Source organism: Pseudorca crassidens, chromosome 3, assembly GCF_039906515.1.
Source record: "Pseudorca crassidens isolate mPseCra1 chromosome 3, mPseCra1.hap1, whole genome shotgun sequence".
NCBI classification, from domain to species: Eukaryota; Metazoa; Chordata; class Mammalia; order Artiodactyla; family Delphinidae; genus Pseudorca; species Pseudorca crassidens.
The window spans coordinates 161970332-161996880 of NC_090298.1; the positions used below are offsets into that span (position 1 = coordinate 161970332).

General features: G+C 38.9%; 1 protein-coding gene and 1 long non-coding RNA gene across 2 annotated transcripts in view; one reads left to right on the forward strand and one right to left on the reverse strand.

Moving 5' to 3' along the window:
* LOC137222333 (uncharacterized) overlaps nt 1-26549 on the forward strand; it is a 93008-nt gene that overhangs the window by 39043 nt on the left and 27416 nt on the right. The window lies entirely within an intron of this gene.
* Nucleotides 16095-26549, reverse strand: part of ZNF14 (zinc finger protein 14) — a 33333-nt gene continuing 22878 nt past the window's right edge. The window contains exons 3-4 of the mRNA XM_067733401.1: nt 26025-26085; nt 16095-25645 (exon numbers count right to left, since the gene is read on the reverse strand). Coding sequence (XP_067589502.1) covers nt 24166-25645; nt 26025-26085 — 1541 coding nt within the window. The 3' untranslated portion in view covers nt 16095-24165. The remainder of the gene's footprint in view (nt 25646-26024; nt 26086-26549) is intronic.

A 26549-nucleotide genomic window follows, 5' to 3' on the forward strand; every position in this document is an offset into this window, starting at 1 on the left:
AACTGACAAAAATTAAAGACAAAGAAGTATGTTAAAAGCAGCAAGGGAAAGGCAACAAATAACATACAAGGGAATCTCCATAATATTTTCAGCTGATTTTTCAACAGAAACTCTGCAGGACAAAGGAGAGTGGCATGATATATTTAAAGTGATGAAAGGGAAAAAGCTGCAACCAAGAATACTCTACCCAACAAGGCTTTAGTTCAGATTCTATGGAGAAATCAAAAGCTTTACAGACAAGCAAAAGTTAAGAGAATTCAGCACCATCATGCCAGCTTTACAACATTTGCTAAAGAAACTTGTTTAGCTGGAAAAGGAAAGGCCACAACTAGAAACAAGAAAATTACGAATGGGGAAGCTCACCAGTAAAGGCAACCATGCAGTAAGGGTAGGAAATCATCCACACACAAATATGATACCAAACCAGCAATTGTGAGAAGAGGAGAGTACAAATGCAGGATATTGGAAATGCATTTGAAATTAAGAGACCAGCAACTTAAAACAATCCTGCATATATAGACTGCTGTATCAAAACCTCATGGTAACAAGAAACCAAAAATCTAAATTAGATACACACACAAAAAAGAAAAAGGAATCCAAACACAATACTAAAGATAGTCATCAAATCACAAGAGAAGAGAACAAAAGAGAAAGGGAAGAAAAAAGACTAGAAAAAAAACCCCACCAATAACTGCAAACAACAAAATGGCAATAAGAACACACATATCAGCAATTATCTTAAATGTAAATGGATTAAATGCCCAATCAAAAGATAAGAATGGCTGAATGGATACAAAAATAAGACCCATATATTTGCTGTCTACAAGAGACCCACTTCAGATTTAGGTACATATACAGACAGAAAGTGAGAGGATGGAAAGCAACATTAAACGCACCAACATTCAAATTATAGGGGTCCCAGAAGCAGAAGAGAAAAAGAAAGGGACTGAGAAAATATTTGAAGAGATTATAGTTGAAAACTTCCCTAATATGGGAAATGAAATAGTCAATCAAGTCCAGGAAGCACAGAGGGTCCCATACAGGATAAATCCAAGGAGAAACATGCCAAGACACATATTAATCAAACTATCAAAAATTAAATACAAAGAAAAAATATTAAAAGCAGCAAGGGAAAAACTACAAATAACATACAAGGGAATCTCCATAAGGTTAACAGCTGATCTTTCAGCAGAAACACTGCAAGCCAGAAGTGACTAGCAGGACATATTTAAAGTGATGAAAGGGAAACATCTACCACCTAGATTACTCTGCCCAGCAAGGATCTCATTCAGATTCGACAGAGAAATTAAAACGTTTACAGACAAGCAAAAGCTAAGAGAATTCAGCACCACCAAACCAGCTTTACAACAAATGCTAAAGAAACCTCTCGAGGCAGGAAACACAAGAGAATGAAAAGACCTACAATAACAAACCCAAAACAATTAAGAAAATGGTAATAGGAACATACATATCAATAATTACCTTAAATGTAAATGAATTAAATGCTCCAACCAAAAGACACAGACTGGCTGAATGGCTACAAAAAGAAGACCATATATATGCTGTCTACAAGAGACCCACTTCAGACTTAGGGACACATAGAGACTGAAAGTGAGGGGATGGAAAAAGATATTCCATGCAAATGGAAATCAAAAGAGAGCTGGAGTAGCAATTCTCATATCAGACAAACTAGACTTTAAAATGAAGACTTTAACAAGAGACAAAGAAGGACACTACATAATGATCAAGGGATCAATCCAAGAAGAAGATATAACAATTGTAAATATTTATGCACCCAACATAGGAGCATCTCAATACACAAGACAAATGCTAACAGCCATAAAAGGGGAAATTGACAGTAACACAATATAATAGGGGACTTTAACACCCCACTTTCACCAATGGACAGATCATCCAAAATGAAAATAAATAAGGACACAGACGATTTGAATGACACAGTAAACGAGATGGACTTAATTGATATTTATAGGACATTCCATCCAAATACAACAGAATACACTTTCTTCTCAAGTGATCATGGAACATTCTCAGGATAGATCATATCTTGGGTCACAAATCAAGCCTTGGTATTTTTAACAAAATTGAAATCGTATTAAGTATCTTTTCCGACCACAATGCTTTGATACTGGATATCAATTACAGGAACAAAACTATAAAAAATACAAACACATGGAGACGAAATGATACACTACTAAATAACCAAGAGTTCACTGACGAAATCAAAGAGGAAATCAAAAAACACCTAGAAACAAATGACAATGAAAACACGAGGACCCAAAACTTATGGGATGCAGCAAGAGCAGTTCTAAGAGGGAAGGTTATAGCAATACAATTCTACCTCAAGAAACAAGAAAGATCTCAAATAAACAACCTAGCCTTACACCTAAAGCAATTAGAGATGGAAGAACAAAAAAAACCCCAAAGTTAGCAGAAGGAAAAAAATAATAAAGAACAGATCAGAAATGAATGAAAAAGAAATGAAGGAAACAATAGCAAATATCAATAAAACTAAATCTGGTTCTTTGAGAAGATAAACAAAATTGATAAACCATTAGCCAGACTCATCAAGGAAAAAAGGGAGAAGACTCAAATCAATAGAATTAGAAATGAAAAAGAAGTAACAACTGACACTGCAGAAGTACAAAGGAACATGAGAGATTACTACAAGGAAATATATGCCAACAAAATGGACAACCTGGAAGAAATGGACAAATTCTTAGAAAAGCACAACCTTCCAAGACTGAACCAGGAAGAAATAGAAAATATAAACAGACCAATCACAAGCACTGAACTTGAAACTGTGATTAAACATCTTCCAACAAACAAAAGCTCAGGACCAGATGGCTTCACAGGCAAAGTCTATCAAACATTTAGAGAAGAGCTAACAGCTATCCTTCTCAACCTCTTCCAAAATATATCAGAGGGAGGAACACTTCCAAACTCATTCTACGAGGCCACTATCACCCCTGATACCAAAACCAGACAGAGATGTCATAAAGAAAGAAAACTACAGACCAATATCATTGATGAACATAGATTCAAAAATCCTCAACAAAATACTAGCAAACAGAATCCAACAGCACATTAAAAGGATCATACACCATGATCAAATGGGGTTTATCCCAGGAATGCAAGGATTCTTCAATACATGCAAATCAATCAATGTGATGTACCATATTAACAAATTGAAGAATAAAAACCATATGATCATCTCAATAGATGCAGAAAAAGCTTTCAACAAATTCAATACCCATTTATGATAAAAACCCTCCAACAAGTAGGCATACAGGGAACTTACCTCAACATAAGAAAGGCCATATATGACAAATCCACAGCCAACATCGTCCTCAATGGTGAAAAACTGAAAGCATTTCCACTACAATCAGGAAAAAGAAAAGGTTGCCCACTCTCAACACTATTATTCAACATTGTTTTGGAAGTTTTAGCCACAGCAATCAGAGAAGAAAAATAAAAAGAACCCAAATCAGAAAAGAGGAATTAAAGCTGTCACTGTTTGCAGATGACATGATACTACACATAGAGAATCCTAAAGATGCTACCAGAAAACCACTAGAGCTAATCAATGAATTTGGTAAAGTAGCAGGATACAAAATTAATGCAAAGGAATCTCTTGCATTCCTATACACTAATGATGAAAAATCTGAAAGTGAAATTAAGAAAACACTCCCATTTACCATTGCAACAAAAAGAATAAAATATCTAGGAATAAACCTACCTAAAGAGACAAAAGACCTGTAGGCAGAAAATTATAAGACGCTGATGAAAGAAATTAAAGATGATATAAATAGATTGCGAGATATACCATGTTGTTGGATTGGAAGAATCAACATTGTGAAAATGACTCTACTACCCAAAGCAATCTACAGATTCAATGGAATCCCTATCAAACTACCACTGGCATTTTTCACAGACCTAGAACAAAAAATTTCACAATTTGTATGGAAACACAAAAGACCCCGAATAGCAAAAGCAATCTTGATAGTGAAAAACGGAGCTGGAGGAATCAGGCCCCCTGACTTCAGGGCCCCTTACTACAAAGCTACAGTAATCAAGACAGTATGGTCCTGGCACAAAACCATAAATATAGATCAATGGAACAGGATAGAAAGCCCAGAGATAAACCCACGCATATATGGTCACCTTCTTTTTGATAAAGGAGGCAAGAATATACAGTGGAGAAAAGACAGCCTCTTCAATAAATGGTGCTGGGAAAACTGGACAGCTACATGTAAAAGAATGAAATTAGAACACTCCCTACACCATATACAAAAATAATCTCAAAATGGATTAAGGACCTAAATGTAAGGCCAGACACTATAAAACTCTTAGAGGAAAACATAGGTAGAACACTCCATGACATAAATCACAGCAAGATCCTCTTTGACCCACCTCCTAGAGAAATGGAAATAAAAACAAAAATAAACAAATGGGACCTAATGAAACTTAAAAGCTTTTGCACAGCAAAGGAAACCATAAACAAGATGAAAAGACAGCCCTCAGAATGGGAGAAAAATATTTGCAAATGAAGCAACTGACAAAGGATTAATCTCCAAAATTTACAAGCAGCTCTTGCAGCTCAATATCAAAAAAATAAAAAACCCAGTCCAAAAATGGGCGGAAGATCTAAATAGACATTTCTCCAAAGAAGATATACAGATTGCCAACAAACACATTAAAGAATGCTCAACATCATTAATCATTAGAGAAATGTAAATCAAAACTACAGTGAGGTATCACCTCACACCCATCAGAATGGCCATCATCAAAAAATCTCCAAACAATAAATGCTGGAGAGGGTGTGGAGAAAAGGGAACCCTCTTGCACTGTTAGTGGGAATGTAAATGGATACAGCCACTATGGAGAACAGTATGGAGTTTCCTTAAAAAACTAAATATAGAACTACCATACGACCCAGCAATCCCACTACTGAGCATATACCCAGATAAAACCATAAATCAAAAAGACACATGCACCCCAATGTTCATTGCAGCACTGTTTACAATAAGCAGGTCATGGAAGCAACCTAAATGCCCATCGACAGAAGGATGGATAAAGAAGATGTGGTACATATATACAATGGAATATTACTCAGCCATAAAAAGGAACGATATTGGGTCATTTGTAGAGATGTGGATGAATGTAGAGACTGTAATACAGATGAAGTAAGTCAGAAAGAGAAAAACAAATATTGTACATTAACACATATATGTGGAACCTAGAAAAATGGTACAGATGAGGCAGTTTGCAGGGCAGAAATTGAGACACAGATGTACAGAACAAACGTATGGACACCAAGGGAGAAATGCTGTGGGTTGATGGTGGTGGTAGTGTGATGTATTGGGAGATTAGGATTGGCATATATACACTAATATGTATAAAATGGATAACTAAGAAGACCCTGTTGAAAAAATAAATAAATAAAATAAAATTCAAAAAAGAAAAGAAAAACAAACACCTAGGAATAAACCTACCTAAGGCGGCAAAAGACCGGTACTCAGAAAACAGTAAAACACTGATGAAGGAAATCAAAGATGACAGAAACAGGGCTTCCTGGTGGCTCAGCGGTTAACAACCCACCTGCCAATGCAGGGGACATGGGTTAGAGCCCTGGTCCAGGAAGATCCCACATGCTGTGGAGCAATAAAGCCCGTGTGCCACAACTACTGAGCCTTTGTGCCACAACTACTGAAACCCACGCACCTAGAGCCCATGCTCTGCAACAAGAGAAGCCAATGCAATGAGAAGCCTGCACAGCACAAGGAAGAGTAGTCCCCACTCATTGCAACTAAAGAAAGCCTGCACACCGCAACGAAGACCCAACGCAGCCAAAAAAAAAAAAAAAAAAGGCAAAGATAACAGAAATAGTTGGAGAGATACACCATGCTCCTTGATTGGAAGATCAATATTGTGAAAATGACTATACTACCCAAAGCAAGCCACAGGTTCAATGCAATCCCTATCAAATTACCAATGGCATTGTCCCCAGAACTAGTACAAGAAATTTTACAATTTTTATGGAAACACAAAATACCCTGAACAGCCAAATCAACCTTAAGAAAGAAAAACGGAGCTGGAGGAATCAGGCTGACTTCAGACCATACTACAAAGCTACAGTAATCAAGACAGTATGGTACTGGCACAAAAACAGAAATATAGATCAATGGAACAGGATAGAAAGCCCAGAGAGAAACCCAAACACATATGGTCACCTTATTTTTGACAAAGGAGGCAAGAATATACAATGGAAAAATACATCCTCTTCAATAAGTTGTGCTGGGAAAAATGGACAGATATATGTAAAAGAATGAAATTACAACACACCCTAATACCATACACAAAAATGAACTCAGGCTTCCCTGGTGGCACAGTGGTTGGGGGTCCGCCTGCCGATGCAGGGGACACGGGTTCGTGACCCGGTCCGGGAGGATCCCACATGCCGTGGAGCAGCTGGACCCGTGAGACATGGCTGCTGAGCCTGCACGTCCAGAGCCTGTGCTTCGCAACAGGAGAGGTCACAGCAGTGAGAGGCCTGTGTACCGCAAAAAAAAAGCAAAAACAAAACAAAACAAAACAACAACAAAAAATGAACTCAAAATGGATTAAGGACCTAAATGTAAGGTCAGACACTATAAAACTCTTAGAGGATGGGCTTCCCTGGTGGCACAGTGGTTAAGAGTCCGCCTGCCAATGCAGGGGACGCAGGTTTGAGCCCTGGTCTGGGAGGATCCCACATGCCGCGGAGCAGCTAAGCCTGTGTGCCACAGCTGCTGAAGCCCGCGCGCCTAGAGCCCATGCTCTACTACAAGAGAGGCCACCACAATGAGGGGCCTGCGCACCGCAATGCAGAGTGGCCCCCGCTTGCAGCAACTAGAGAGGGCCACACGCAGCAACGAAGACCCAACACAGCCATAAAAAAAAAAAAAAAAAAAACTCTTAGAGGAAAACATAGGCAGAACACTCTATGACATAAATCACAGCAAGATCCTTTTTGACCCACCTCCTAGAGAAATGGAAATAAAAACAAAAATATAGGGGACCTAATGAAACTTAAAAGCTTTTGCACAGCAAAGGAAACCATAAACAAGATGAAAAGACAACCCTCAGAATGGGAGAAAATATTTACAAATGAAGCAACTGATAAAGGGTTAATCTCCAAAATATACAAGCGGCTCATGTAGCTCAATATCAAAAAAACAAAGAACCCAATCCAAAAATGGACAGAAGATCTAAATAAACATTTCTCCAAAGAAATGGCCAACAAATTCATAAAAAGATGCTCAACATCTTGGGCTTCCCTGGTGGCACAGTGGTTGAGAGTCCACCTGCCGATGCAGGGGGCAAGGGTTCGTGCCCTGGTCCGGGAAGATCCCACATGCCGCAGAGCAGCTGGGCCCGTGAGCCATGGCCGCTGAGCCTGCGCGTCCGGGGCCTGTGCTCCACAACGGGAGAGGCCACAACAGTGAGAGGCCCGCGTACGCAAAAAAAAAAAAAAAAAAAAAGATGCTCAACATCACTAATCATTAGAGAAATGCAAATCAAAATCACAATGAGGTATCACCTCACACTGGTCAAAATGGCCATTTTCAAAAAATCTACAAACAGTAAATGCTGGAGAGGGTGTGGAGAAAAGGGAACCCTCCCGCACTGTCGGTGGGAATGTAAATGGATACAGCCACTGTGGAGAACAGTATGGAGGTTCCTTAAAAAACTATAAACAGAACTACCATATGACCCAGCAACTTCACTACTGGACATATACCCTGAGAAAACCATAATTGAAAAAGATTCATGTACCACAATGTTTATTGCAGCACTATTTACAATAGCCAGGACATGGAAGCAACCTAAATGTCCATCAATAGATGAATGGATAAAGAAGATGTGGCGCATATACACAATGCAATATTACTCAGCCATAAAAAGGAACAAAATTGAGTTATTTGTAGTAAGGTGGATGAACTTAGAATGTCACATAGAGTGAAGTAAGTCAGAAAGAGAAAAACAAATACTGTATGCTAACACATATATATGGAATTTTAAAAAGCGGTACTGATGAACCTAGTGGCAGGACAGGAGCAAAGACACAGAGTAGAGAACAGACTTGAGGGCACAGGGGCGAAGGGGAAGCTGGGATGAAGTGAGAGAGTGGCATTGACATATATACGCTACCAAATGTAAAATGGATGGCTAGTGGGAAGCTGCTGCATAGCACAGGGAGATCAGCTTGGTGCTTTGTACGACCTAGAGGGATGGGATATAGAGGATGGGAGGGAGGCTCAAGAAGGAGGGGATATGGGGATATATGTATACATATAGCTGATTCACTTTGTTGTACAACAGAAACTAACACAACATTATAAAGCATTTATACTCCAATAAAGATGTGAAAAAAAAGTCTGTCCAAAAAAAAGAAACAAAAAAGAATTTCTCACCCCATAACTTTAGTTAGGTAAAATTCTAAAAGTGCATTAATAATTTTTCCTTTGATTATTTCTTAAACCATCTATTTCAGGGAAATAGTGAGATAAAAGGCAAAGCTTCTCAAATAAAACATGTTTGAGACAGTTGCATGTGGATAGGGCACTCTTTTACCTTTTTTACAATGATTGTCAAAAATTCATACTTAGGATCATTTGGATGTCCCTCTCGGTCCTCAGGACAGGCTGCCCCAAGATAGGCTACAATGGTATATTGAATATAGTAAACTAAATTTCCTTGAGAAACCGCTGATGAAACAAAATTATAATTACAAGCACTCTCTGCTCCCCCTCTCCTGGAAGAGGAAATAAATCAAATCTCCCATGTGAAGGTACTGTCAGTATAACAGGATAATAGAAAGCATCCTTATCACCAGATTTGGGAATTCTAGGCTAAGGAAGCTATGTAAACAAAGTTTGTTACTTCTTCATAAGTTTGCTGCCCGAAGCACAAACCCCTCTGTTTTGTTAAATCTTCACAAATAATTGTTTCTTTCTCTAAAAATGATATATGAGTGGCTGCTTTAGTCTCTTCAAAAGTCTCATTTCTATGAGACCTCTGTTCATATAAATTAAATTTGTTTATTTCTTTGTTAATCTGTCTGGTGTCGATTTAATTGTTAAACCATCTGAAAGAACTAAGAAGGCGTGAGGGCAACTTTTCCTCCTTCCCAACAGTTGTTTTAGTTGCCAGGATACTAGCTGGACCCACTCTCTTCCCCTTAGGGCTACAGAATTGAGAGGTACTGTGACCACAAACTTAAGCTGGCAGAAGGTAAACGTTGTTAACAGGTTAGCCTTCTGGATCTCTGCCTGGAAATGCCAGTGGAAGTGAAACTGATAAAAGTCATTTTTCTCTATAAATTTAGATTAGCAGGAGAAAATATGTGTGGAACTTTCTCCTTTGTCATAGCAACTCAAATAAAAATATGGTAAATGAGTGATCTTCATTTTTATTGGTCACTTCCTCCCAGAAAATGTCTCTGCTTTTCTTTGTCTCTCTGTGTTGTGTCATTTGTCCTAAGGAGGAAGAACCATAGGGCAGAATAGCAGGCATAGGTTCTGTATAAAATTGCTGTTCAAGCCAGCCTCACAGACTGGTGAGTTCATGGTTGTCACCCACTAGTGTTTGTTTAGACAAATGTTGCTGTGGGTCCCTCGTGTAAAAAACAGAAGAGTTTATTCCTTCCATCTTGGTCTATATTGTGAGAGCTTGACTTTATGACCAGTGAGAATATTCTATCTGGTCACTGCATTCTGAAATGTGCACTTATTGGGGTGGATCTATCTGGTGGCCAAATAGACTGGGGCATGAGACAGGAAATCACAAGCATCTCTCTCTTCATGTGGCAATGCCAGATTTCACAGGTATTTGTCATAAGGGGTCCTAGTCTATAGAGGCATTTCTTGTCTCAACATTCATTGCTTTGTGCTGAGAAAGTCTCATTCCAGTAGCACTGCCTGGTGCCAAAGATGAGTAGATTTATGACTGAAGGCATCTCACATTGTCATGACAGAACAGAGACAACATTTGATTACACCATCCTTACCACATGTGCAACAGAAGTCTTTACTGTCTTAGACTATATTGGGAGTAGACCTTTGGATCATGGGGGATACATCATCTGCACCCACATTAGGGATGCCTGTTTTATACATGGTAAAGATTTATTCTAAGTCTAAAAAGTTACCTCTGTGTCTTTCCATAAGAAGTCTTACTGGATCGAGTCATTATTGAAATAAACATACTAGTGGAAATCCCATTCGTCAGTGACAGGATAATGAATCGTTTTAACTGGAAAACGTCTATGTTTGAAAATCTTTTCTTTTTACAGAGTTTTATTGGAGTATAATTGCTTTACAATGTTGTGTTAGTTTCTGCTGTACAACAAAGTGAATCAGCTGTATGTATACATATATCCCCATATCCCCTCCCTCTTGAGCCTCCCTCCCACCCTCCGTATCCCACCCCTCTAGGTCGTCACAAAGCACAGAGCTAATCTCCTGAGCTTTGCAGCTACTTCCCACTAGCTATCTATTTTACATTTGGTAGTGTATATATGTCAATGCTAGTCTTTCACTATGTCCCCCTCATCATAAACAACTCTCATACTGGTATTCACAGGAAGATCTAATTGAAAAGAGAACACAAAATGGTATGATGCTATTCTTAGGGAATCCTTTAATAAAATGAATTAACAGAAGCCAGACTTAGAACAAATTAAAAAAAAATCTGAAGTAAATTCCCCTTCTCTTCCCTTTTATACTCCTCTTCAATCCCAGCTCCCTGCACCTAGCCTCCATAAGATCATTTGGACCTCTGGGATCCTGGTATGACCTATCCCTCAAAAGCCAGCTCTATCACCTCACCCAGTTCTCCTAAATCTTAAAACTCCTGCAAGCTTCCCATAAAGCACTCACCTGGTTGTTTTGATTTCTCTTTTTAAAAAGATTTTTCGGAGAGCACATTGGGTTGACCTCTAGTCCTGGGGAGTACAGATTATTTTGTAAATGCTGACAGTCAGAAGTGAATTCAGCTGAGTACTTGAGAAGCACAATAAAGCTCACTTTGCAGTCCCTTATAACTCCTAATTTCCAGGTCTTGCTAACCAGCCTCTGCCAGCTTCAGGCATTCCTATGCAATGTCCTTTGTAGAAGTATACTGTACCCCATCCCCAAAATTTCAGATCCCTTGTAAAACATCAGATCTTTAAATTATAAAACGTTTTACCTCCAGTCTCAAAAGACCCAATCAATTCAGGGCAGAATTAAAAGATTAGTTGTTATTCACAACCCCAATCATAGGGACCTTAATTGACTGCTAGAGGGTTTTCTTCCAGCCCACAATTATACTGTATCTATTAGGTAGGCCAGATGACACTCTGGGTAGACAAAACCCCTTCAGAGAGGAACAGAGGCCAGCACCTCTCCCAGTCAACCAAAGTAGAAATGACCTAAATAGAAGCTAATATTCAAGGTTCGATAGGAAAAATATTAAAGACCTTTGCCCATAAATTTAGTTGGTCTAAGGTTGAATTATGTATTCAAAAAACAAAAAGGAAAGAATCCGGAAGCTTTTGTTGAATGTTTTATACAAAATTTTTAGCAGAAAACTGCATTGAAAAAAGAAGCCCAGAGCACATGAAACACTAATATCTGCTCCAGTGAGAATTCTTCACCCTGATACTGGACAGCAAATTCAAAATAACTGCAAGTGTGGTAATTGAGGATACAACTCAATTCTTTGAAAGTAGCTTCTAGGAATGTAGAAAAAAAGTTTAATAGCCACAATTCTTGCTTTACAACTTGAATATTTAGAGAAACAAAAACATAAAGCTGAAAATAATTTGAAGCCCTCTTCCTATTTGCCTCCAGACTACTGCAGATATTGTAAGAAATCAGTAGGTTGTAAGAGAAATTGTCCTGCATTTAAGAGAAGGGTTTAAGAAGCAATCCCTTTGTGCCCCAGGACTGCCAGTAGGTTCATTTTTCTCCTTCTGAGGGACAGTTCCCCCCCAAATAACAGGGTCAGCTGTTCCTCTGTTGCACCCCATAGCTTATCATTAAACCTAAAACACAGAATCAGGCACTGGATTCTTAATTGACACTGGTGCAACGTCCTCTACCATCTGCTCAGTGGAGTTGCCTCTACCTGTGATTTTGTTCAAGCAGTTGGAAACTCTGGGTAGACTATTTCATTGCCAATATTTCAGTCCACCCCAATATCTTTAGCTCCCCCCCCCCATAACATGCACTGGGCCATTCTAGTTTCCACCTGTTCACCAGTAAACTTCTTGGTGGAGATTTTAACGTAAATTTAATGCCGCTATAAAATGTAAGGGGAGGGGCTTTTATTTCCCTGCCCTCAGATAAAGCCTCACACTGTTACCGAATGCAAGTTCATGTGCCCAATGCACAGTGAGGCCAAACAAACCGAAACTCTCTGGAAGGTTTCAACAAAGCACTTTTAAAAGCAAGGTGAAAAAAAAAAAAAAAGCAAGGTGAGCTAGGGGTGTGTTTGGTTGTGGCAAACTTCTTGGTGTTGAACTCTTTTGTTCTTGCAGCTGTCCATGTAAGTCAGGTCATGATGTTCCTGTAACCCCCCAACAAGACAAATGCTATTCTCTGTTCTGCAACTTTTTATCTCTGTATGAATGGACTCTTAAAGGTTAGAGCCCTGAGAATAGACTATCCTGTATACTTAAGGCTATAGGCAACATTCAAAAGGTGCAGAGCCAGCATGACTAAGCACAGGCAACAAGGCACAAAGTTTAAAGTAAAGAGGAATAGATCTAATATGGAGTCAGAGTTGTTCTTCCCTGTTCCAACACCTCCTGCTTTCCTTACTGGAAAGTCAGCCTGATTTAAATCCTTCTGAATTGGATGGACCTTTAATAGATGTCCCAATAAATATCTGGGCCACACAGGCAAATGAATTTGCATTGCTACTATTGATATATGAAGTGACTGTATATGTTATATGGAAGAAAAATTAACCTTTCCATCAGTAGACTAACATGGTGTACATATTAAAAAACAAACAAACAAACAACCTTTTTCTGAATAATGAACACATTACCCATATTTATTAATCATGTATTAGAAAACTGCCTGGAGAGTACTTGTCTCTCACTGTCCTACTTCACTCTCTAGGTCTCCACTATAGACTATTTTTTTTTAACATCTTTATTGGGGTATAATTGCTTTACAATGATGTGTTAGTTTCTGCTTTATAACAAAGTGAATCAGTTATACATATACATATGTTCCCATATCTCTTCCCTCTTGCGTCTCCCTCCCTCCCACCCTACCTATCCCACCCCTCCAGGCGGTCACAAAGCACCGCGCTGATATCCCTGTGCTATGCGGCTGCTTCCCACTAGCTATCTACCTTACGTTTGTTAGTGTATATATGTCCATGCCTTGCTCTCGCTTTGTCACAGCTCACCCTTCCCCCTCCCCATATCCTCAAGTCCGTTCTCCAGTAGGTCTGTGTCTTTATTCCTGTCTTACCCCTAGGTTCTTCATGACATTTTTTTTTCTTAAATTCCATATATATGTGTTAGCATACGGTATTTGTCTTTCTCTTTCTGACTTACTTCACTCTGTATGACAGACTCTAGGTCTATCCACCTCATTACAAATAGCTCAATTTCGTTTCTTTTTATGGCTGAGTAATATTCCATTGTATATATGTGCCACATCTTCTTTATCCATTCATCTGATGATGGGCACTTAGGTTGTTTCCATCTCCGGGTCCACTATAGACTCTTTTTCAAACTGTGTGTTGCTCTTATTAACCCTTACTTTTTCAGCATGCTGAGCACAAACCAAACGCTCCCTTATGCCTGTTTACTAAACACTGGTCAGGTTAACTAATCAATCTGTTGGTTATATCAAATCTAGATAGAGCAAAAGAACCAGAACTGGTCTTCATTCCTGCTGATTGAACACCTGGTGGACTAAAGTAGAAAATACGGATGAATGACAAGCTATGGTATCCAAGACTGAAAAATAATCACTGCATTATTTTCTTCTGGTGAGTTATTTGGGACCCAGACCACCTGTATAGAAGTTCAAGGACCGGCCCTTGACCAGATAAAGACAATTAATGAAAAATGTTCTCTTTGCATTGAAAACAAACATGACCTTGGAACTTCTCTTGGTGACATACTAGGAAAATGTTGTAACAAACTGTAGATTCCACAAGTGGCAACTTCAAACCTCTCTGGGAGATTGTAAATGACTCTAGCACTACCCTTTTTGGTACAGATGTCTGCCAAATCACCAAATGATTTGGATCCTGCACAAGCCACTCTTTGTACACTCTGTACAGTGGGTATTTAAAAAAATAATTAATTGATTGATTAATTAGTTATATTATTTTTGGCTGCGTTGGGTCTTCATTGCTGCACGCGGGCTTTCTATAGTTATGGCGAGCGGGGGCTACTCTTCGTTGCGGTGCGTGGGCTTCTCATTGCGGTAGCTTCTCTTGTCGTGGAGCACGGGCTCCAGGTGTGTGGGCTTTAGTAGTTGTGGCTCATGGGCTCTAGAGCGCAGGCTCAGTAGTTGTGGCGTGCGGGCTTAGTTGCTCCGCGGCATGTGGGATCTTCCCGGACCAGGGCTCGAACTCGTGTCCCCTGCATTGGCAGGCTGATTCTTAGCCACTGTGCCACCAGGGAAGCCCTGTACAGTGGGTATTTTAACTGTTCCCCTGAATAAGCTACCAAATACCACAAACTATTGTTGATGGATTGGTCCTTTTGTCAATATACAATCTCCTAGTTTGTCTTATTTAAGAAATTCACCTGAGTTTCTAAGTTGTCTGAGATTAGGATTGCCACCTCAGCATTCTTTTGTTTACTATTTATATAGAAGCTATTTCCATCCTCTCATTTTTATCCTACTTGTGTCTTGGATCTAAAGTGTGTTTCTTGTAGATGATATGTAGTTAAATTACTTTTTTTAAAAAAAAATTATTGTCTCTCTCTGCCTTTTAATTGGAAATTAATTGTTTTTATTTTGGTAGTGTACCATTTAATTCTCTTCTCACTTATTTTAGTTATTTTCTTAATGTCTACCCTGAGGGTCAAAACTAACACCTTAAACTTAGAATAATCTAGTTTGAATTAATATCAACATAGTTTCTATAGTATAAGAAACTATGTAATACTACCAAAGGTAAAATAGATAGCTAGTGGGAAGCAGCCGCATAGCACAGTATCAGCTCGGTGCTTTGTGATTGTGACCGCCTAGAGGAGTGGGAAAAGGAGGGTGGGAGGGAGACGCAAGAGGGAGGGTATATGGGGATATATGTATACGTATAGCTGATTCATTTTGTTATACAGCATAAACTAACACAACATTGTAAAGCAATTATACTCCAACAAAGATGTTAAAAAAAACCCTATGTATTAAACATATATCCTTTATATTTTTACTGTCCCAACTCTATATACTTGTGTCTATTAACATAGATTTATGTTAAAGCTTTACTCATTTGACTTTTAAATAATATAGGAAAAAAAGAGAACCTACGAACCTAAATACAATCATACTGGCTTTTATATTTATCTACATAGTTTCCTTTAGCAGCATTTATTCTTCATGACACTGAGTAGTTCTCAAGTGACATTTTTTTCAGCTTGCAGGGTTCCCTTTAGCATTTCTTGTCAGTCAGATCTGCTAATGATTATCTCCCTCAACTTTTGCTTATCTTTGGAACATCTTTATCATTCATATTTAAAGATAGTTTTACTAGATGTAGAGCCCGGTTTGACATATTTTTTTCTCTTAGTACTTTAAATATGGCATTTAAATCAGGCTTTTCAGTGCATCCTGTCCTTTGTCATTGCCAATGACAAATAAGCTGCTAATCTTATTGATGAACTATTATACGTGACAATTAGTTTTTCACTTGCTGCTTCAAGATTCTGCTTTTGTCTTTGACTGTTTGATAATATGTCCTGGCTTTGATTTCCTAGTTTATCCTAATTAGAGTCCATTGACCCTTTAGGTATGGAGATTCGTATCTTTTACCAAATTAGAACATTTTCAGCCGTTATTACTGCAAGTATTATTTTTCTCCTTTCTCCTCTCTTTTAGGCTGAATATACATGAACGTGATGGTTCTAGGGAACAGTAAGATGACCCTCAGGTGGGATGCACAAGTTCCAGTGTTTATTTGCCAGCAGAGGGCATTCCCACAACATACATGGTTGTTCAGGCATAGGAAGTAATGATGATGCAGGCTAGAATAGTAAGGATATTCAATGAGTGATCAGTGAGTGATTAACATAACATCTTCAATTCAGTTGGATCAGTGTCCACAAGGAGCTTGATAATGACCAGGACATCAAAAAGAAAATAATCCACACAGCAGTGGTCACATAGAGGCCAAACAATGGACAGTGAAGCCTGAAGGAGAGAGTTGGCAAGCCCTGTAAACAAGGACATGGCTGCAAGAAGGTGACAGATCTGTTGGTGCATGATTGTAGCAGAGTGGAGGGACCAGCAGATGACAACATAATGGTCAACAACCAATACAGTAAAAAGCACACACTCCATGGAGCCAAAAGCCAAAGCCACAGAATACTGAACAATGCAGCTTATGTAGCTGATATTCTTAACTTCTCCACAAGCTTACCATTATTTGAGGAACAATGCAGTTAGTAAAATGCATGTCCAAAATTGAGAGGTTTGGGAAGAAGAAGTACATTGGGGTGTGGAGCCTGCTATCCAGGAGGGAAATTAAGATGATGGCTGCGTTGCCTGTGAGTGTCATCACGTAGAACCCAGAAACAAAGAAAGGATGAACTCAACCTGGGGATACTCTGAGAAGTCAACTAAGATAATGTCTTCCCCTGAGATGACATTATTTTCACCATCTTCTTATTTCATAGCAACGGAAATAAAATCAAGTATTCTCTCTATATTGCCAAAACAGATGGACAAAAATTAGTCAATTTTTACATAATAGTCCCTACTAATTCATAGGTTTTTCTAACAATTCCAAACAATGAGAACTCAAATTTCCTGATGTATAAAATAATTTAAATGATTTAAATGTAAATCCAAAGTCACAAAGAATGCAAAAACTTGATGGAAGTAGCCTAAAAGTACATTAAGGTCTTTTAGGTGCTTCACTTGATCCCATTAATTAAATATTTATCTAGGAAGCCTATAGTTTCTATTTCACTTAGATATCCACTCTTAATTGGTACACTCTTGATTAGTGTAGGAAGAATGAGAGAAAATATCAAGTGATAATAAAAATGAAACGAAAACTAGGATATGGTAGTTGATGTGATAAATTAATTCGCCCTGGCAATGAGTATGATACAATAGTGACTGTGATATTAAAATAAGCAGTGAGTGTTGGACCAAACTGACACAGCCACAATGATAAAATTTTTGTATATAGTTTCAATTGGTTTCATGAAACCAATAAGGTAATTTCTTGTTTCCCTCACAAATACTAGTTTGCTTTATATTCTGTTGACATAAAACAAATAGATGACTAGTTGTTTCTTTAGCAAACATGAGGTTAGTCAAGATCAAGAAGTAACTGCATTTCCAGATTTGCAACCATGGTGAGACATGTGCATGTCCCCCACAAAAAATGGAGAGAGCTGTTTTAAATAGGGGCAAATGAAGTTGAGATAGCTCTAGTAAACAGAGTCCACTGGAAAAATTAAGAGTTTGAAGTACAGTAGCTTTTCATTGGGTAAGTTGTGACAGTTTCTTATTGGCTGAGCTCTTGAAGGAAGAAGAGGAAGTCTTTTTCGTTTTGGGCTCTGTTATTTTTATAGGTGTGAAAAGCTTCCCTGCCTGACATCCAGACTATCTTAAGTGAGATTTCCTTTTATTATTTCTTGACAATTTCTCCCTTTTGATCAAGATTGTTCTCTGAAAGCATCACTGATTGAGAGTCAGGTTTTCTGGTTCCAGTGACTTTTTATCCCTCAATGCGAAGAAGGACATTCCTGGATGTACTGTCCTACATCAAATGGAAATTGCACAGATTTGAAACCTATTGACGTTCACATCTGAATCACAGGGAGTTGTAAGAAGGAGAACGCTGAAGTACTTATTATGTGAAGTCCCTAAATTAACAAGATTACAGAGATTGGTGATCATCTTTAGCATTGTGTCATCATCAAAGAGGAACTTCCAACAGACCTGGTCTATATATCTTGGGAAAGCTATCTCATCAGATGTCAGCTGCTTCAGTTCTGGGAAATCTTTGCTTTCAGGTCAACAGATGGCTGTCAGTTTGAGTCAAAGTTTCATGCTTTCTTTAGGTGTGTTTGTGAATCCAAGAGTCTATTTCCTGAAATTTGGTGACACAAAGGTTGGTTATCAGTACCTGATAGAAGCCTTACAAGCGAGTTTGAAGATAGTCCTTCTGGAGCAGCTGTCCCCAACTTTTTTGGCACCAGGGACCGTTTCATGGAAGACAATTTTTCCACAGACGGATCGGGGGCAGGGGGATGGTTCAGGCGGTAATGCGAGTGATGGGGAGCGGCAGATGAAGCTTCGCTTGCTCGCCCACCCGCCGCTCACCTCCTGCTGTTTGGCCTGTTCCTAACAGGCTGCGGACCGGTACTGGTCTGTGGCCCGGGGGTTGCGCACCCCTGTTCTGGAGATTTCATTTCTAAAATCCCCAAATATCCAGGTTGCAAGTGTGAGGCTTAAGACCTTTGTCTCCCATGAGTGCACTGTGAAAAGATCGCTTTACCAAAACATGCTTACTTTTAGTAGAAGAAATTAGGACTTCACAATATTGGAGTACCTCTCCATTTAGCAGTTGTGGGTCAAAAGAGGCAAGAGTCAAGTGCATTGGGTATCCTGTGGCTATCTCAAACAATGAGCATTTATGAGTTCCAAGAGGAGAATTTATAGCAATGCTTTTGGCCAAGTTATTTGGAGGGCCTCTACAATTTTCCAATTGGGACTTCATGCCTTCACCTAAACCAGAGGAATGAGGGTAGTAAGTGCAGTGACAGTTTTGTAAAACTGACCAAACAGCACAGATGTGTTGAAGTACTTGACCACTAAAAAGGATTCTTTGTCCTTTATGCAGTTAGAGAAGAGTTTCCCAGGTGGGGACAATCTTTTCCTAATGGTTTTAAGCCACAAAAGAGGGAGTAACCTGCCTGCAAGGGAAGGCTTCAGTTCAGTGTTGAACAGGCCATGACTAAAACATATTTATATCCACAAGACTGGGGAAGTTGTATGAAATTCATGTGCCAGACCTCAAATGGTTAATTAATCAGTTTAAAAAATCAGGAAACAGTATGAGCAAGCTTCCCTGGGTTGAGCTTTGGACAAGTGGATCAACTGAGTTAGGCATTTTTGCAGGATTTTAAATAATTCCCCACAAATATTGATTCATGAACATTGTTATCTTGTCAATAAACCTATGGTTTAATGCAGGCACAGGGGTGAGGAATGAGAATTTTAGAGTGTTAGGTCCAAACCTAGTTTTCTCTTTTATCAAACCAACAGTTGTTGAATTTCCATCTTGCTTTTCCTTTTCTGAGGATCACTGCTTCTCTAGTGAGATTTTCTGTGTTGTAATTTAGAGGAATATCCCTTTGGACCATGAGAGTTTTGGCTGCTGTTGGGTCCTTAAAGGGCAGCATTCCTTGTGAAAATGTCAGCAAGGTGATATCCCTAGCTTTCAGAGAGTCAAGTTTAGGATGACCTGAAATATTAATAATAGCTGAAGTGTCAGTTTGAAGTGCTGCATCCAATGATTCCTGAACATAGGGGCCATTTAAAATTTTATTTTCCCTGGAAGTAAGGAGTCACATTGCTTCTAAAACTTTCCAAAATCATGAGCCACTCCAAAAGCTTATGTACTATCAATATAGACATTGGCAGTTTTGTCCTTGGCTGAAGTACAAAACCATATCAGAGTACATAATTCAGCCTCTTTGGGAAAAGTAGTCATAGGTAAAGGTGCTGCCTCAGCAGTATCAATGGAAGTTGCTGTAGCATAGGGAGAACAATATTTGCCATTATTGCCTTTTAAATAAGAATCTTTGGTGAGCCATGAGAAATTGACTTCATTGGTGATGGAGGTGAGAAGACTAGCAGGGTTAAAGTGATTAAAACATCAACAAGAAAAATATGGTAGACACCTATTTTCTCAGCCAGGGTTTGAGTGTCCTGGTAGGGTCATTGCTCTTGCCCTTTGGTAGCTTGGCTGCTAGTCAGATCAAGGATGAAGCAGAACAGTTCTTTAGAAGTGACCACACAAACAACTGGGCAGTTTTGGCATGTACATCCCAATTCTGGTTTAATTATCAACATGTTACAAATATCCTATATGTTTATAGAACTATTAAGAGGCTAGGTATTCCTGACAGGACAAGAAAAAGAAGATGGAAACACTTGGGGTGGAAGATTGAAGATTTAAATGGTGGTCAAGACAAGATGGTGGAGTAGAAGAACCTTGAGCTCACCTCCTCTCACGAGAACACCAAAATCACAACTAATGGTGGAACAACCATCAATAAAAAAGACCAGAGCCTACCAAAAAGATATTCTACATCCAAAGACAAAGAAGAAACCACAGTGAGATGGTAGGAGGGGCACACTTGCAATATAATCAAGTCCCAACCCCCACAAGTGTGCAACCAACAAACTGGAGAATAATTATATTGCAGAAGTTCTCCCATAGGAGTGAGGGTTCTGAGCTCCATGTCAGGCTCCCGGCCTGAGTGTCTGGCAATGGGGGGAGGAGCACCCAGAGCATTTAGCTTTTGAAGGCCAGTGGGTCTTGATGGCTGAAGCTCCACAGGACTCCACTCTTGAAGGGCACACACAAGGTCTTGCATGCACAAGGACCCAGGGCAAAAGCAGTGACTTCATAGGAGCCTGGACCAGACCTAGTTGGTATTGGAGGGTCTCCTGGGGAGATAGGGGCCAGCTGTGGCTCTCTCTGGGGTCATAAAAGCTGGTGGTAGACATAGCAGGGAGCATTCATCTATGTGAATTCTGGCTGGAGGCAGACATCTTTGGTACTTGGCACCAAGACCTGGCCCCTCCAACAGTCTGTAGGCTCCAGTGTTGGGATGCCTTAGGCCAAACAAAAAAAGGGTGCAAACACAACCCCACCCATCAGCAGACAGGCTGCCTAAAGACTTCCTAAGCCCACAGCCACCTCTAGACATGCTGCTTGACATGGCCCTGTCCACCAGATGGCCAAGAACCAGCTCCAACTATCAGTGGACAGGCACCAGCCACTTCCACCAGGAAGCCTGCACAAGCCTCTAGACCAGCCTCACTCATTGGGGGACAGATACCAGAAGCAAGAAAACTATAGTCCTGCAGCCTGTGGAACTGAGTTCACAAACAGTTCAGAACCAATCTTGGCACCAGATGGTCCCTGGACCTTGGGTGATGAGAAGGTAGTGTACTGCTGGATATATATGACATCCCCTACAGAGGACCACTTCTCCAAGGTTGAGAAGCATAACTAACCTTCCACATACATAAACATACAAGTAGAAATTTAGACAAAATGAGAGAGCACAGGAATGTGTTCCAAACAAAGGAACAAGATAAAACCCTGAAGAAAAACGAAGTGACATGTAGATAAGCAATCTACCTGAGAAAGTGTCAGAGTAATGATCGTAAAGATGATCCAAGAACTTGGGAGAAGAATGGATGCACAGAGTGACAATTTACAAGAAGTTTTCAACAAAGAGAAAACATAAAGAACAATCAGAGTTGAAGAATATAAGAACTGAAACGAAAAATACACTAGAAGGAATCAACAGCAGAATTAATGAGGCAGAAGGACAGATAAGTGAGCTGGAAGACAGAGTGGTGGAAATCACTGCCATGGAACAGAATAAAGAAAAAAGAATGCAAAGAAATGAGGACAGTTTAAGAGACTTCTGAGACAATGTCAAACACCAACATTCACATTATAGTGGTCCCAGAAGGAGAAGAGAGACAGATAGGGTCTGAGAAAATACTTGAAGAGATAATAGCTGAAAACTTCCCTAACACAGGAAAGGAAACAGTCACCCAAGTTCAGGAAGCACAGAGAGTCCCATACAGGATTAACCCAGGGAGGAACATGCTGAGACACATAGAAATCAAATTGACAAAAAGTAAAAATAAAGTGAAAATATTAAAAGCAACAAGAGAAAAGCAACAAATGACATACAAGAGTATTCCCATAAAATTATCAGCTGATTTTTCAGCAGAAACTCTGCAGGACAGAAAGGAGTGGCATGATATATTTAAAGTGATGAAAGGGAAGAACCTACAACCAAGAATACTCTACCCAGCAAGGCTCTCATTCAGATTTGACAGAGAAATCAAAAGTTTTAGAGACAAGCAAAAGCTAAAGAATTCAGTAACACCAAATCAGTTTTACAACAAATGTTAAAGGAACTTCTCTAAGAGGAAAGGAAAAGGCCATAACTAGAAACAAGGAAATTATGAAATGGGAAAGCTCTCCGGTAAAGGCAAACATAGAATAAAAGTAGGAAGTCATCCACACACAAATATGAAATCTAAACCAGTAATCATGAGAGGAGGAGAGTACAAATGCAGGATATTTGAAATGCATTTGAAATTGAGATCAACTTAAAACATATATATGTATACATATACACATATATATACATGTTACATACATATATACAGCACTATATATATGTGTGTGTGTATATATATATATATAGACTACTATATCAAAACCTCAAAATCTATAATAGATATACAAACAAGAAAGAAAATAGAATCCAAACACAACACTAATGATAGTCATCAAATCACAAGAGAAGAGAATAAAAGAGGGAAGGAAGAAAAAAGGCCTACAAAAACAAATCCAAAACATTTAACAAAATGGCAATAAGGACATACATACTGATAATTAACCTTAAATGTAAATGGATTAAATACTCCAACCGAAAGGCATAGATTGGCTGAATAGATACAAAAACGACCCATATATATGCTGTCCACAAGAGACCCACTTCAGATCTAGGGACACATACAGACTGAAAGAGTACCCCGCTAAGATCCACCTTGTTGACTATCAAGTAAAATAAAAGAACATATTCTAGAGGAAATAATATCCATAGGACCAAAAAAAATGCCGCCAGAAAGCCTGCTCTTCTAGGGGAAAGTGCAGTGAAACACAGTATGTTTGTAATAGACGTTCTGTTCCCCTGCACAGAGGTGCTTGCTATACACCTATCACACTCTAAAGAAATATTAGAATGCTTTAGTAAGACATGTACAAAGTTTCAAATAAATACATTAAGTGCAAAAAAAGTTGTTGATATTTACTCAAACGTGGGTGTTTCAATATTCATTTATGTAACAAATTGCTGGCCACAGGTGTTAGTTTCTGCAAAAATCCCCTGGTCAATAATGTGTTAATGCAAACTCTTTATTATTCAAATCCTAGCCGGAAGGAATGACAAAGAGCAAAGGGCAAAACATAGAAATTCACATGAGACTATATACACTATGATATTTACAAATTTATGCCATCTTTTACTAGCAAGGAAAATGAAACAAGGCTTTTCTAGCCAAAACAAGAGTAGATTTTCTCATAAGAAGGATGGACTATATATGGGTAAGGAATATCCAATACCTGGCACTACAGGAGGCCAGTACGAAAATCCCAACAAATACCAAAATGTCACTTATCAATAGCCCCACACAAAACAATCAAAACATAAAAATTAAACCAACCTGCATATTAGAAATACATGTCAATTCAACCATGGAACAAACAGGCTTCAAAATGAAAAGAGAAAAATGTTAATTGATTTAAGGACAAAACAATACCTGTTAATCATTATGTAGTATTGCTTACAGAGTACTTACAGAATTCTCTCACTTCAGTGTTCATTTTTGAACGTGTAAGTAGTAAATATCCAGTCGAGAGATCCCCTTTAAGAATGAGGCACTGATAAAGACAATATAACTCTAAAAATTATTCTTTCATGTTATTTTTTTCTGGAACATTATACATGGATTAATTTGTATCAGGCTTTCTCAGATTTCTTACACATACAGGGTTTCTTTCCAGTGGGAGTTTTCACATGTAAGAATGAAGGCCAACTGATGTTTTCCCCACATTGCTTACATTCAAGAGAGGTTTCTATTAAGTATGAGATCTTTCATGCCTTCGAAAGGAATTGGGTCGACTGAAGGCTTTCCCACATTCTCTACATTTGTAGGGTTTCTCACCAGTGTGTATTCTCATGTGCCCTCGAAAGGTAGTGCGATAAATGAAGGCTTTCCCACATTCTGTACATTCATAAGGTTTCTCTCCAGTGTGAGTTTTTTCATGTGTTCGAAAGGATGTGTAACAACTGAAGGCTCTGCCACATTGCTTACATTCGTAGGGTTTCTCTCCTGTGTGAGTTCTTTGATGTATTCGAAATGAACTGGGAAAATTGAATGCTTTCCCACATTCCTTACACTTATAAGGTCCATCTCCAGTGTGCATTATCATGTGTGTTCGAACACTTGAGGGAGAAATGAAGGCTTTCCCACATTCTTTACATTTATAGGGTTTCTCTCCAGTGTGCTTTCTCACATGTCCTTGAAAGGTTGTGCGATAAATGAAGGTTTTCCCACATTCTGCACATTCATAGGGTTTCTCTCCAGTGTGAGTTCTTTCATGTATTCGAAAGGAACTGGGCCAACTGAAAGTTTTACCACACTGTTTACATTCATATGGTTTTTCTCCAGTGTGAGTCCTTTCGTGTGATCGAAACGAACTGGGACAAATGAAGGCTTTCCCACATTCCTTACATTTATAAGGTCCATCTCCAGTGTGTGTTATCATGTGTGTACGAATGCTTGAAAGAGATATGAAGGCTTTACCACATTCCTTACATTCATAGGGTTTCTCTCCAGTGTGAATTCTTTCATGTATTCGCAAACCTAGAGGAGAACTGAAGGTTTTCTCACATCGTTTACATTCATATTGTTTCTCTGCAGTGTGAATCCTTTCATGTCTTCGAAAGGAACTGGGACAACTGAGGGCTTTACCACACTGCTTACATTCATAGGGTTTTTCTCCAGTGTGACTTCTTTCATGTATTCGCAAACCTAGAGGAGACCTGAGGGATTTACCACACTGTTTACATACGAAGGGTTTCTCTCCAGTGTGAGTTCTTTCATGTGCTCGAAATGAAGTGGAACAACTAAAGGCTTTTCCACATTCCTTACATTTATAGAGTCCTTCTCCAGTGTGTGTTATCATGTGTCTTCGAAAGGTTGTGAGCCATGTGAAGGCTTTACCACATTCCTTACATTCATAGGGTTTCTCTCCAGTGTGAGTCCTTTCATGTCTGTGAACAGATTTGCGGTAACTGAAGGCTTTCCCACATTCCTTGCATTTATATGGCTTCTCCTCATCTTCATGATACTCATATGGTTTGTGTCCACTGTGAGATCTGATGTGTCTATTAAGGAATGAATGACGCATGAAGACTTTCCCACACACATTACATTCACATGGTTTTACTCCAGAAAGAGTTTCCTGGTTCAGATTAAGATTTGGAATCTGGCTGACAGTTTCTCTATCTTGATTACCTTCTTTGCTTTCACAGAGTTTTTCTACCATATGACTTCTGTAAAAAATGAGAAATTATTAATGATTTCTTTACCAATTTCACATTTATTAGTAGGGTATTAGAATTATATTTTTATATTTTATAGCAAAAGTGAAGGTTTTTTGCCCTTTCTGAACTTTTTGAGGGTGATTTATACTGAAAGCTCTGTAAGAGGACTTGACATAGCTATTATGAGAACAGTAATATTAATATATCGGGTTTCTTAATATTGTTTCCAAAAACACTGGACATCTATGTCATGTTTAAGTAAATGTTTTCGGTGAAAAAAATTTAAGGATAACTTTGAAGCTGGGGTTGTTTTTTCGTTTATTTTAAAAAGTTTATGACATACCAGGATTCTCATGTGGCACACTGCTATCTACTGTGTGTGACTCACCTTAGTCTTCTCCCTTGGGTTTTGTACCAATCTTCAATGTTATGATTGTCCCATTTTTTTCCTAAAATGCAGACCCAGAAAAATAATGCAAATTATTGGAAATTATAGAAAAATATTAGATTCTAGGTCCACGATGAGCTGTGACCATGCTTAGTTTATTTACCAATGTACAGCAGTCCCCCCTTACCCCCAGTTTTGCTTTCTGTGGTGTCAGTTACCTACGGTCAATTGCAGTCTGAAAATACTAAACTGTGCTCCCTTCCAAGTAGTATGATGAAATCTTGCAACGTCCTGCTCTGTCCTGTCCAGGATGTGAATCATCCCTTTGTTCAGTGTATCCATGCTGTATATGCTACCTACCCATCAGTCACTTAGTAGCCATCTCAGTTTTCAGATCACTGTGGTGGTACTGCAGTGCTTGTGTTCAAGTAATCCTTATTTTAATTAATTATGGCCCCAAAGCGCAAGAATAATGATATTGGTAATTAGGATATGCCAAAGAAAAGTTATAAAGTACTCCCTTTA